At 46.2% G+C, this 14,532-nt stretch overlaps 1 protein-coding gene across 2 annotated transcripts in view; it reads right to left on the bottom strand.

Moving 5' to 3' along the window:
• ENOX1 (ecto-NOX disulfide-thiol exchanger 1) overlaps window positions 1–14,532 on the bottom strand; it is a 270,650-nt gene that overhangs the window by 139,830 nt on the left and 116,288 nt on the right. For both annotated transcript variants that reach the window (XM_042976177.1, XM_042976235.1), the window contains exons 6-7: window positions 13,849–14,055; window positions 9,995–10,228 (exon numbers count right to left, since the gene is read on the bottom strand). In XM_042976177.1, the coding sequence (XP_042832111.1) occupies window positions 9,995–10,228; window positions 13,849–14,055 (441 nt within the window). The remainder of the gene's footprint in view (window positions 1–9,994; window positions 10,229–13,848; window positions 14,056–14,532) is intronic.

The following is a 14,532-nucleotide window of genomic DNA, read 5'->3' as shown; positions in this document are numbered from 1 at the left end:
CAGAAAACTGTCATTAACCTATTGGGTCCCTACTGCATTTTTCAAGATTCTCTTATCAGATCTATTATACAGTGAAACTAGTTGTATGACTTAGATTCAGCTGAGTTAGTGGCAAAATATGGATGACAGATTAGACTATTTTAAAACCGGATGTAACAGAAGATATTGTTCCCAAAGGGGTTGTAGGAATTAGTCAGTTCTTTTTCTGCTCCAGTTCAAAACTAATTTCGCTTTACATTTAATAGAACAGCCTCGATTCAGCTGAAAAACAAAACATTTCCTTGTTTTCAACAAAAGAGGGCTTGTTCCCTGAGTGGTCAGTGTTGTCTGTGGAAGCCATCTGGAAGCCTACTTGAGTCCACTTGAACTTGGTTCGAGGTATGTGTGTGTTGTGGAGGGGGTGGGGTGCACGGAGTGGGCAATGAGGTTCCACCTGTAAATAAATGATAAAGTTTATCTGAAAGAAAACAAGTAAACTTGCCTGTTTGGGAATGGTTACTGGAACAGACCTGTGTTGTATGGCTTAGAAGTAGAAAAAAAAAAAAAAAAGCAAGTCTGAAGGTAATTAAGTTAATTAGAACTGGAAGCTGTATGTCAATTATCACAACATTAATCGATCCTACTGCTGAAGGCTCACTGCGTACTTCCCAGGCAAACTGGAGGGGAGAAGTCTTCCACTTGAATTTTTCTACCCTTGGAACATGTGACTTAAGGAAAATATCCTACATTTTTCCAGAAAACGAGGTAGACTCTGAATTCTAAAAATTGGGAGCAAAATTACACCGGACGATTCAGATTCTTACGAATTTATTTGGTAAATACTGAGTGCCTATTATGTTCCCTCTCCTGGAGGAAGATCAAAAACCTCCTTATGCGTTGTGTGTGTGTGTTTGTGTGTGCATTTATTTCCTATGTTATATATTGTTTATATATGCATACAAACACATATACATATATACCCCCCAGATGACTGGACGGAGCGTGATTCATGTTTGGTAAAGGAGTTCTATTTTATCTCATTCACCAGATGTTCTTTAATCAACCACTGCTGTTGGCATGTTACACAGCATACAAAGCCTTCGTTCGTGGGGGTGCTTTGTGAATTTCATAGTGCGCCGTAGAAACACCATTAGTACCTTTTCTGCCAGAGTCCCTCTCCCAGACGGGGGCACAACTTCCTTGCTGTGGCTGTTGCTTGCCCAGAGGTACGCACCCCGAACGAAGGCAGGGTCAGCCTGACCCAGGGTGCGTGGAGCGTGCTCTGCTTTTTCCAGGGTGGAAGTAGCGATCAGACACACGCTACCCATCAGCACCCACCCAGGCCCTCTGCCCCTGAGGCAGAGGCAGAGGCAGTCTGGGGTTGGGGATCAAAGCCTTTTTTCAGGGCAAACCTGCCCCCCTCTGCCCTCACACTTGGGCCAGAGGAGAGAACTGGCCCACTGGGCACCCTGCGAGGGAAAGACGCCCTTCCTCGAAAATCTCCACGCACAGGCACAGAACACACGCGTGCAGTCTCACAGCTGGCTCATCCAATTTTGTTAACTCCGGAATTTCAGGCTGAGCTCAACCCTCGGTGAACTCCAGCTGCAGTGGTTTCTTATCTCATTTCATGGACCGGAGCGGCTTGTGTAAGATAAAATCCATCATACAACTTAACATTACGTTCAGCCCATGGAGAGGCCCATAATTTAGCATTATGTTTGTGAGAGGCCCACTGTGACCGTTACAGTCAGAATAAATTTTGCCTCCCGCGCATACTCGCTACCTCTCTCCCCGCCAATAGATGTTAGGAGAATGGACCTCCCAAAAGACAGCATGAATAAACCTAACACTTATAAGAAGTCTTTTTTTCCTCCCCTCTTAAAAAATAACAACAAAAAAGAAAACACTGACTTTATGTACCATTTCTCGCCTTTCCTGGGACTTTTATCTGTATATAACACAGAGGGGGAAAAAAAAAACCCTCTAAGATTTTGTTGTCAACCTTACAAGGAGATAGAACATCCCCGTTCCATCCGTCTTTCCCTCCTGTTACTGGTTGTTCTTTCTCTTGCTTGTGGTAACTCAGTTCGTAAATACACTAATTTACTGTCAGGGAGAACACACTTAAAATTTAAAAATGTGTGTTTGCTCAAATGACCTGAAAACCAAACTTTATTTTTCTTCCTGTCCAGGACGGAGGGCATAAGTTCACCAGCAGATCAGAGTTAATTGATAGTTTTCAAAAAGAGAAACAGCAGTTTTAGGACTGGGCAATTGAAAATATACAATTTAAAAAGTAAGCAGGGGGGGGGCGCCTGGGTGGCTCAGTCGGTTGAGCGTCCGACTTCAGCTCAGGTCACGATCTCACGGTTCGTGAGTTTGAGCCCCGCATCAGGCTCTGGGCTGATGGCTCAGAGCCTGGAGCCTGCTTCTGATTCTGTGTCTCCCTCTCTCTCTGCCCCTCCCCCATTCATGCTCTGTCTCTCTCTGTCTCAAAAATAAATAAACATTAAAAAAAAATAAAAAAAAAAGTAAGCAGGGAAGAGACTTGCTCACATTTTAACAAGTGTTAAAAAATATGTAGCACAAGTCAATAGCACGCAAAATTCCATTAGCTTAGCTTAAAAGATGTATGTAGTTTCGAGAACTCCCAATTTCATCCTCATTTCTGAACTTTCTGAAACTTCCAGGCCAATATATAATTGATGTACTGACATGCAAATTAAATGTGAAAACATTAGTTAAGGCACAATCGGTAAGTTCGGTCAATATCTGTTGCTACGTAAGAAGTGACTTTATATTAATTAAGACTAACTCAGCAACTCACTCTGAATGGCTACAGAAGTGTATTGGGAGCGGTCATTTTCAATATCCAACTGTAAGTTCAATTTTGGATTCAGTGGAAAGATCACTGAGAAAACAGAAAACAATATAAACTAATTTAAACAGGATTTAGATGGCAGCATTATTAAAGCTATTCATGTGAAAAGAAATTAACACTGCTCATAAAAATCACATCAAAGACGCATTTACAAAAATTCCAAATACTTCCTGTGAACATGCTCAGGCATAACTCTGAACACGGGTGCAGTTTAGAAACTAGAATGGGCAGACGTGCCTTTTTCCACAGCAAGAGCTGGGAAAATTGCCGTATTAATGGGCGAATATGGACCATTTGCTCATTAAAAATTGTGCAGTGTTTTCTAACCAGGGTCCTTACCACGTCACACCTGGGTTACCGCACATGTCTGCTTCATGGCTTTTCTTGATTTGCATTTTCCCCTTCAACCCCCGTTCCCTTACCATTCTCCTCTTTGGTAAGCACCATGGCCACGCCTCCCTGCCTTTCCGTGCTCTGTGTGCTCATTCCAGGAGCCTTCACGTTTCTGGACACCTGGATAACTGTTACGTTTCCCTCAAGATTCAGCCTCAGTGTCTTTCATCAAAGCAGCTTTTCTGTAACCCTAACATGAATTGGGCGTCCATTTGCTACGTTTTCACAATTCCCTCCATATCCTTCTACTAAAACATCAGTCACTCTATATAGTCAATGGTTGGCTTATGGATCTGTCTCCAGTTTTGAAGGGCTAACGTGAGAATGAAACTTCTAAAACATACTGCAATCTTCTGGTCACTCTGAGTTTTTCACTTGGCAATTTATCTATATTGGGTTACACTATTTCTAATAGACTTGCAGTGATTCTCGCTAGAGAGCCACAAATTCGATGGTCAGAAGTTCGGAAACATCAGTTAGTAATCAACATTTTTTAAAGCTTATTTATTTTGAGAGAGAGAGAGAGAGAGCGAGCGAGTGAGAGGGAGCACTGTCATTGCAGAGTCAGATGCCGGGCTCGAAATCTGAAACTGTGAGATCATGACCTGAGCCTAAGCCACATGCTTAACTGACTGAGCCACCCAGGCGCCCCAGTAATAAACATTTTAATTTCATGTTAAAGAGTGTTTTCACATTGTCTCCCAGAGATAAATGTTCTCTGGCACTTAGGCTAGCTGGTCCTTTTACCCTTCAGGCCTCTGAGGTCATCGCCACTGGCAATGAAAGTTAAGAATGATGTCAGATAATCACAGAGAAGCAGAGCCTTCTGCAGAAAGGCGCTAAGCAGCTTATCAAATGACTCAAAAATCTTTTTGAAAGCATTTTTAATTCTGGGAAGATAATGATTGCTTTTAGTTTTGTGAGGAATAAATAATATTGTAATGACTATTATCCCTTTACTGTCACTACCTGAATCCCATACCCATCTCATTTTGTTTCTGGCTCCTTCAGACTTCATCAACCTCCTTCTCTGTCCCTCTCTTCCATGTTTATTGAGCACCTGTGACATAGGAGGCACTTCAAAAACTGCATATGGGACAAATCTTCGCCATTCAAAGACTAAGCTTGAGCCTCATTTGGGAGCTCCTTGAAAATGCAGACTCACCCTGACTCAGGCTTCCTGATTCAGAATCTCCTACTCCAAGTGATTCAAATGCACATTAAAGTTTTGGAAGCACTGGAAGAAATCAGTCAGTGAAAACCAGGGAAACTGGCTGGGAGCTCATCTATGTTAAAAGATCACGAGACCTTGAAATGGAAAGTGGCACCTGAGATAGTGGAGGTTACTGAAAGGGTTTGACGTGATTCTTCTGAGCTCTGTGAATCCCTGTCCCTAACCTCCCTGCCCCCATTTAAAGAACAGGTGCTTAAACATCCGTCATCCCTGTCCCAGAAAAGAAAATGTGAAAAAAATGTCAAAGACTTGGAAATGGGCATAGAGGCTACTGCAGATCTTTGTAGCAGAATCCTGGGCATGGCCCAGAAGACACTCTCCATCGCCCCCCAGCCCCCGGAATTATCTGATTCTATAGGGGAGTGAATCTTTAATTGCCTTTGACTAGGCTATCTTACAACCCTTTAGGGACAGAACATAGATTGTGGGGAGCTGATAACAATGTGAATAATTCTCCATAACAACACAGACGAACTATCGTCCAGTAGAAAATACCAATCATTATAAAGCACATTTTCTTTTGAACCAGTTTTAACACCTTACTGATTCTCTCATTAATGAATGAGTTAAACAAAATCATAGGCACGTGTCAATTTTATATTTGTAAGTTATGGTTCCACTGCCAGAGCATGCTTTAGCCACCTTTGAACTGTAGCTCCTCAAAGGCCAGGTCCATGCAATAGTTGCATGTGTCACTCTAGGACAAGGACACAGAGCCCAGGACTCAGCAGGTGGGAACGTGGTGAACTTCAATCAAAGTGACAAACCGATAATCAAGGGGAAAAAGGCCTCAAGTTGGTAAGCAGGTTTTTTTTCCCCCTTTGTGTGCAGAGGGAGATCTGGCCTTGATTTTCAGAACAATAGGTAGGATGAGAGCCAGGCCATGAGCACTGAATATGAAAACTTAGGCGGGCTGTAGTACCCTTATTTATGGCTGGGTCTATAAAGGAATAACAGGAGAGGAGATCAGTGTTTGAATAACATATCCCAAGAATGAGATAAAAGGAAGATGTTCTACAACACAATTTTTTCCTCCAAAAATGGGGATACAGACACACGTGTACGTACACACACACACACACACACACACACAGAGTGAATGCTGTCACTGATTTCTGGCGTTTATGATAGCTGGAAATAGCTCACAGTGTGGAGTCACATAGTGATCCAAGCAGAATGGGGATTCCAGGATGGCCCAAGCACTCCTACTACAATAGTCCTAAAACGTCCCTCAAGCCTGGACATCTCTAAGCAAGTCTCCATTCTTCTGGCTACTCAATTAACCATTAAAAGGGGTGTTGTTACCTTATCTATCCCCCAAATCACAGAGAGCAGGAGAGGCGAGACAAATGGTTAATGCACTCCTCTCCCTTCAACACACACACACACACACACACACACACACACACACAATCTCCCCCAATTACTCAGTACCTGTAAAAATGAAAAAAATTAAGGGAGGGGGTGGCAATATGAAAATGCACTGATTATTCCTGCTTTGGGGTCATGCAAAACGTTTCTAGGTGAAACGGCCTGTCTTGCCTCTGTGAAGGTCAGTGACGCCCACGGAAGTGATTCTCCAACAGGCTCCTGTGCTTATTTCCCTTGCCCTAAGACGGAAGCCTGGCTTTTAGCTAATGGAACTTCCACTTGGCTTAGAGCATTATTGATTTTTACTTTCTTGGAACCATAAATATTGACAACCGCCGCAGCAAAATGCCGGCAGCCCTCCCTCCCCTTCTGCCTCTGGCAGGCTGACACTGGGCCATTCTGTATGCAAATCAGAGCCTAGCCCTCCGGAAATTATGAATGCGGATCCCAGGAGAACTGAATTCATGATGACACATCAGGGGATCCCAAGGGCACTGCTTCAGAGCTTTGTCAAAACTTCACCTGATGGCACAGAGAAACTCTTCATTTCAATCGCATAATGAAAGATTATGCGAAGCTTTCCAAAGGGGGGAAAAGTACACAAAAACTTTTAAATGCTCTTGCCAGGAGAAATCTCCAGTGAATGAGGATATCATCTTTCTCACCGTCTAATCAATCTCTTCCTTCCCCAGTCCAAACACAGGGTTCCTCCAGGGGTGGATGGTCTGTGTTAGACACACTGAAATTCATTATCTCATCTGCCTGGTGCTACTGTTTCCAATAAAGTGTAATTATGGTGTTATTGAGCTCCTGCTCACTTTCTCAAAGCCATGCTATAAACTTTGGGTCTGTGAGCAGTTACTTCCCAGTCAGTCTTCATTAAGTTGAATTGTCTCAGAACAATGTCTATTTAATCAGCAGGGTGCCCGCTAATTTTCTTTTTTAGAATTTGTATTAGCGCAACAGACGCTGCCTTAGACACTACACAATTACAACTCGAAGTTTCCTCCGCCTTCAAGAAGGCCCCGTGGCCACAGAATCTGGGGTTAGCTGGTTTCAGAAGATCCGCCCCCTCACCCCGTCACTGTCCAGTTGGGTCCCGAGTCACTCCTGGGAAGGCACGGGGCACTTCTCACACACGGTAGTGGGAAGTATACGGTGCTTTGTAATTGCCTCTATCATTCCAGAAGCCTAAACGCTGTGAAGTAGAGGCTTGCATGCTGTTGTCTTCCCTGCGGTTCTTAGCAAGGTCCCAGATATATGGTAAAGAGCCCCATAAGTGGGATGATGGCTGCCTGCACATTTCCGATCACGCCCGGTGGCACCACTGCCCAGAAATGCAACATACTCAAGAGATCCAAATAGCTGAGGAAGAGAAAAAGGAATTGAGCATTTACTATGTGCATTGTTTTAACACTAGGCAGGATGCAGTGGAGGGCCTTGTGGGTCATACATAGGGTTGGCTTGTACAGATGTTGCTAGATAAAGCTGATTTTCCAAAAGGAAACTGCAAGAATAAACAAGTACAATGTAAAATGGGGGAAAATGGAATAAACCTAAGAGAGTATGATTTCCCAGTGGAGGGGAAAAAAAAAAGATCAAATCCAATTAGGTATTTTCAGATTGCAGTTCCATTTTCTTTTTTATCCAGGCTTCTTTACCTTGGGTTTTGACTGCATTTTTTTTTTTTTTTTTTTTTATCCCTACATCAATGAAATCATCTTCAGGGCAGCAGTTTCCTTGGTTCCTCCTGTCTGGCTTTGCAGCGTTATAAGGAGCATGGAGTGGATTTCCTCTCTGAGGCAGCCAATTTCCTAGGCAATTAAATGCTGTTTATATTCCAAACTCTGTGCTTGGGTTGAAATTGTCAAGCTTGATATTACCTGACTGTTGCCTGAGATGTATCCCCAGCTAGTTCATTCTACTGTAACTGCCATCTATTAAATTTTCCAATCTGTTCTCTCAAGGGATCACACAGTACTTGGCAAAGGTGCAGCTTCGAAATTCTGCAAATTATACTCATCTATATAAATATATATTTTTGAAATGGCAAAGCTTGCAAATTACTTCACCAAATTGACATCCCAATCTGTGATCCTCCAGCAGGGAAGGCAATGCCACGTTCCTCTTACGTGCACAGACGTTTCCGTGCTGGTTTCTTAAAAAGAACAGGGGGATGCCAGACTTCTGTGAAACTCCTCCAAGAGGTCACAGAACCAAGGTGCTAGTTTTTGTCACGTCTAGGTGTAGCGCGTAAGCCGATAATACACAATGTACAGGATATTAAAAAAACATTAAAAAAAATGTTCCAAAATCCACATTCCTGGCTGAGGATGTTGTTCTTTCTCCTCCTGGCCACTCCCTGTGATTTGTAGCCTGAATGGAAAGGGGAGATGATGCCTGTATTTGCACTGTGTATGCTTTTTGTTGAAGGGACAACGACCTACGTGTTTACGTCTGTAAGACAGGCCCTTTCAGAGCAGCACAACAAGCAAGACTGGCCTGGTAGTCACAGTGGGGCATTTCAGTCACAATTGCAGCTGATTAGGGGTTCTCAAGGCCGGACCGGGGGAAAACGGCTAGAAGCAGAAGCCCGTTTCAAAACAATTATTGGGGTGCCTGGGTGACTCAGTCGGTTAAGCGTCTGGCTCTTGATTTGGGCTCAGGTCATGATCTCACAGTTCGTGAGTTCGAGCCCCACGTTGGGCTCTGTGCTGACAGTGCAGAGCCTGCTTGGGATTCTCTCTCTCTCTCTCTCTCTCTCTTTGTTCCTCCCCCACTCACTGTCTTTCTCTCCAAATAAATAAATAAAGTTTAGAAGAAATAAAAGAATTCTCTTTTAAAGATATAGAATGTCAACCTCCAATCCTCCTAAAATAGGTTTGGGGCAGCTTTCATACATTTCATTTAATGGAAACATCCAATCCACTTTGCACATTCCCAGCAATATACTAGCTATGCTCTAAAACACTCCAAGCGATCAATCACATCTCTCTTCTCATGAGAAATCTTTAATGGCCTCTCCGCTGCTTCAGGAACAAAACCCAAATCCAGCGGCAGCCTTCAGGGCTCTGCCCGCTGGCCCCCAACTGTTCTTCCCACTTCACCTCGCTCTAGAAGCTGCCATGCAGCTCTCGTGTACCCTGGGACAGGTGACGTGCCTTTCTCCTCCTGGGCCAAATTCCTCTCTGCTTCCTTGTGTCTTTTCTCCTGGGGCTCCAGCCTCTGACCAGGATGTATTTAGGCCCTTTTTCTCCTGGGGGGCAGGGGGACCCTTGTTTCCCCCGCACAGTTCTCCTCTGTGATGATTTTCTTGATATACCTTCCTTGACACTCGCCCCTGTGTTCCCAAAGCGCGTTGCTCATACATCGGTCGGCAATCATGCCATTGGCTTTGGACTTGAGTTAATCGCTTACTTGAGACACCTACATGCGGCCAGTGACTGCAACCTGCCTTCTCTCCTTAAAACCTGACACGCCCAACGGCCTGAGGAAGGTCTGACTGTCACTCGTCACTTGCCTGTAAAATGCAGATGCGGCTCAGATGATACAACTCTGATGGGTGATGGAAGGGAATTCACACATACACGTGGTCCTGACTTAAAATTCCGGCCCCTCCCCAATCATCTGTAGTTCCCTGGGGCAGGTACTAAAGCCCCCATATGCCTTTATTCCCCCACAGCATCAAACACGTGAGAGGAGCACAGCAAACGTTAAAGAAGTGACATACACTAGTGTCCCCTGCCCCCAATTATTCCATAGGTGTTAGCAGTGACCCTTCAACTCCATCTCTGAAGGCAGGGATCCCGACCACGGGAGGGGACACTAGCCTAGCTCATTCGTCACAGGTGGGAAGACAGGAGCCAGCTCTGGGCCTTCTGCGTGCGACTCCTCTCCCCTCTTTCCGTGAGTCGTGCTCAGTGACAACACGCACCTGCACGGAGGACACAGGCGGGAAGAGGCAGGGCTCTGTCTCAGGCGGCAGGGGGAAGCTTCGGGGGTGACCTCGCCTGCAGGAAATCAGCAGGTGTAGGGGCGGAGACGCCGGGGGTGCTTGGGGCTCACAGGGCTCCTCCGTCAGTCAGCGGGCAGGGGCTACTTCCCCGGGCAGGCCCGGGACGGCGGCCTCCTACCTTTCAGCTTGTCGGCCAGCAGGGCGGCCTCGTGCTCCGAGTAGTGCATGATCGCGGGCGGCGAGGGCGGCCGCAGCCGGTCCTCCTCCAGCTTGCGCCGGTGCCGCTCCTCGCGCGCGCGCATCCTCTGCTTGCATTCCCATTCGTAGAAGTCGTCCCTGGCCTGGGCGAAGTCCACGTGGAGGCGGCCCGAGTCCTTCTTGTCCGTGCTAGACCCTAATCGCATCCGGTAACCTGAAAGCAACGGAAAGGCCGGTCCCGTCACAAGGTCACCAGCACGATGAGGGCAAAGCGTCGCCCAGGCCCTCAGCGAGGGCGCGATACGGGTGCTTTCGCCTCTTTCTCTGCCCATAGCAAGGGCGCTCTGCCCGTAGCAGGTGGGAAGCAGTTACCCTTCTCCCCAGCCATCAGGAAGCACGGCCAAGTTCAGCTAATTAGGGATTTGGGGATAAACCCCCTCCTGGGAGGCGTCTCAGAGGGTCACCTACCCATCTTGCAAGCCACTGTTACTAAGAGGGTGACCTCAAGAACCAGGGCACTTACGGTAACTCCTTCTTCCCTCTGGCTTCCAGGAAGCTCCGAAACAAATTTGGCACGTAGCGTTCTCCCTCCCGGCTCCCCGATTTTATGGCTTTGTTTTTTTTTCTATTTTTGATTTACGGTAACTCCATTGCGTAAGTGCTCTTAAATTCTTTTTAGAAAAAGGTGGAGCAGGGGTAAATAAAGAATATCTGTGATATTTAAAAAGATCCACAAAGTAAATTCCGCAGCACCTCATTCACATGTTACCGCTTCATTCCCCTAGAAAATGCTGCTCAATTCTCTCCCAGCAGCTGCAAAAGCCACAATCACCAAGGCAATTTTGCAATGCTGTTTTATTTCCACTTATCCTCTGGGGCACGCGGGAGAATATTTTACCTTCAATCAAGAGGCCGTGCTGCTGCCTTCCTTACAGCCCTGCACTACCTCATCTGGCACGCAGCACTGCACAAATTGTCCACGCGATCTTTGAAGGCCACGAGAGCCTGCGCAAGAACGCAGAGCTAGACCAAAAACAGGGGCCTGGGAATCTTTGGGGGATTTGCGGTGAGCTACCCAACTTACAAGCAGATGATGTGCAGACACTCGATCTGAGACATCAACGCAAACAGAACTGAAACCAGACAGCTAGCCTAACTTCAAATGAAGGAAGACTTGGCTTTGAGGCTGCTCTTCAGTTTGGGGCACTCAGATTTTAAAAACATAAATTCAGGTCCCAGCAGGATCACAGCTGTTGGGGCTGCCAGAGGAGACAGCAAAATGAGCACTTTTGCTGTGTAGGGGCTTTGCAAATGAGACACCACTGTGAAATGCCAGGCTGCCCTGCACCGATGTTCAAGATCTCTATGGTAGATTTCAATGGATTATCTTGGCATCTGGGTTGGAGCTCAGCTGAAAATCCCTGTAGAGGCTGACTTCTCCCCTGTAGGGCACTTCACACCTTTGAGAAGTTGCAAACACAAAAACAGATCTCACATCTGATTCCTGTTATACCCTTCTCCCTCCTAGGTTCAAATGGTGTTCTCTAAAAATGGGAAGATGTAACAATACCTACGACACACGTAAACATCCCGTCATAGATGAGCAGAATTCATGCTAAAGCAGAGTGTATCTTGGTGCTGGGCCATAGCGACGTAACAAGTCGGCAGGCCACGGTGATATATACATAACAGCTGAGCAGGTGCCACCACCTGAGACTGGCTAGCAGTCCCCACTGGCCAAGGGACTTTCTCCTGCCCGTGTCCACAGCATCGCTTTTCAGATATTTCTGTTCCAAAATGTACCCTCTCTTTCACCGAAACATCATCATTAAGGCCTTAAAAAGAGATCCTGATGAGGCTGAGCCTAAAATTAGCTTGGCCTTCAAATGTGAACACGGTCCTAAAATTAGGCCTTCCAGCTGGGCACGGGCTTGCAGGAGCTTGCACACGGGAGGGGCAGCCTTCTGCCCCCACACCCCCCACCCCTCCAAATAAGCAGCCTTCCAGATCCTCCCCGGACTGATGTGCAACCTTCCTAGGGCGATGGAGGTAAAGCTGGGAGACCCCTGTGCCCCCAGGCAGGGAAGCTGGAGGCGAGGCCTTAGCTGTGGGCTCTCCTTGCCGCAAAGGGGCAGACCAAGGAGCAATCAGGCGCCCGGCTAAGCAGCAGGACCAGGGTCCAAGTGGGGCAAAGCCTAGCATCAAGGAATCAATAGAGAAATACCTTCCACGTGCCTGAATTTGGGCCTGTTCATCTTTGGCGACGTCTCAAGCCGCTTCTGACTGGGTCTAAACATTGTGTTATGTTGGCGTTGAAAAGCACTTTTGATCTACTCTAACCCTCTCATTTAATCAGGTGGGGTAAAGTAATACTTTTATTGGTAGAGCTGTGATTAGAACCCGGCTTTCCGAGGCAGGGTCTGTGAGAAATAAGAATCCGTGTTTCTTTTATCATCTTCAGGATATTTGTGTTAAAAACAACCATTTCCTGGATGGTTCCTATTGTTGTCGGTGCCCTGCTAAGCACTTAATATCCATTATGTTGATTCGTTCCTCATAATAATCCTATAAATTAGTACTGTTGCTGCCTCAGTTTTGCAGATGAGAAAATGGAAGCCAGGGAGAGGTATTCTAGCCCGAGGCACGTGAGACCCGTGAGACCCGTCGCCAGGCATGCTGGTGACAGAGCCACCACCTGTGTGTGTAACAAGAGTACTCTGATGCTGTGGCCCAAGAAGATATGGGAAGCAAAACACGTAGCTGTTTGTGCGCTGTAAAATATTTTCCTCTGTGTTTCGTCTTCCATCTCCTTTAGAAGGCTTTCAGAGTTTTTCCCCACTTTGTTAGGTTTTCTTGGAATAAGGGTTTTAAAGTCCTCCACATCTCTACGCCAGCTCTACTCCGCAAAGTCACAGCAGTGTCGGAATAACCCCGAGGCGGCTGGGGTTCGCAAGAGTGTTCCGTGGGGGGGAAGGGAGCTGCCTGCAGAAATTAAGCCTGGCAGGGGCATTCAGGTATTTTTTTTCCCCCATTCTTTTCTCACCTTCCCTCATGAGCTTTGCCTCCGGAACGGGGAGGTGGTGTGCAGAGTGATGGATGGGAAACATGCAAGATGGAGAGCATGAGGGAATGTCAGGGAGCTGAATCTAAGCGCACAGCTTTCTAAAGCCACATACCAATACCAGATGCGTAGTTCTTGGGTTTGGTAAAGGCCCGGATGACAGACTCCCTACAGTGGCTCCAACAGCCACAGAGCGATAGGTGGCACTGGGTCTAATTTCAGCATCTGTAAAAATCTCCCCTATGAGCCGGCACCAAAGGAGCAGATACCACGGGGCAGCCTTCACCAATCTAAGTGCACTGGCAATTGGGCAATGATATCGGGCCTTCCCCTAAAGTGGCAATGACATCAGGCTGCTTCCTGCTTGGAACTGATCTTGACCTGCTACCCTGGGGTCTAGAAAGTGAGCCGCTTCCGGAAAACTGAAATTGTGCCGAGAGCATACTTTATTCCTCCCGGGAATGGCATCCAATAATAATAATGGCCCTCAGTCTTCATAATATTGCTTTTCATCTAATAAGCACTTGAGAACATTAATTAGAACCTCAGTGGAATTCCTAAAGACTGGTGTTGGGCAACCCTTCGTGCAGCGAGGAACGCTCACAGACTTAGCGTAGAGCTTCTGGCAGTCAAGGGAAAAGGCAGAGTTCCTCCTTTTCCAGCCTCTAACTGTGAGGACTTTATTGTACATTAAGGCAAAAGGGAATAAGCTCATATTAACATCACAAAACGTAACAAAATGCTGAGAAAACCCCCGATGTAATGCAAAGTACCGGAAAGGTAAATGGCTTTATCAACCATGAATTCCTCTGCAAAGCGAATGTGACAGAAATTCTTCTTGCTTTTCCGAATCGCTGTAATATCACCGCACTGCTCAAAGACTTCTTGAATAATTTCCTCAGTAGCGTTTTCTGGTAATCCCCCGACAAACACGGTCTTACACCCAGGAGGTCGTTCTCTTGTGGAAGGAGGTGGAAGATCTATTAATCACAACAAAACAGAGGGGTTTTGACTTTTATTTCTTTGCCCTCTTCCTGGCTCACCTGGTGAAAGTGACACTTGAAGAGTAACTGTGTCCATTCTGAGGAAGGATAGATTTCTACACCGACCTACACGGCTGGCAGGCTGCCTTGTTTTCACCTCCTCTCCCCTCCCCAACCTTAACTTTCTGTGTTCCTTTCTACACAGACTGGCTATGCTTGTCCGTGAACAGAGATAATGCAAGTGTTAGCATAATTTCATTTCTCCTTCATAATACAGAAGCCCAGAAAACGGGGGGAAAAAAACCTCACAAAGGACAAAGCATGATGAAATGACAACATGATGGAAAACTTGGGCTTGTTATCGGCTTTGTCTCCTTGTGGGATAATGGATCAGCAAGGCAGAAAACTGGGAACACAACCCAAAAGCAGTACTTGCTGGACTGGGAAACAGCAAACATCGGGCCTGAAAAACCA

The sequence above is a fragment of the Panthera tigris genome, chromosome A1 (genome assembly GCF_018350195.1).
Source record: "Panthera tigris isolate Pti1 chromosome A1, P.tigris_Pti1_mat1.1, whole genome shotgun sequence".
NCBI classification, from domain to species: domain Eukaryota; kingdom Metazoa; phylum Chordata; class Mammalia; order Carnivora; family Felidae; genus Panthera; species Panthera tigris.
This window is presented reverse-complemented; position numbering and strand designations above follow the sequence as displayed.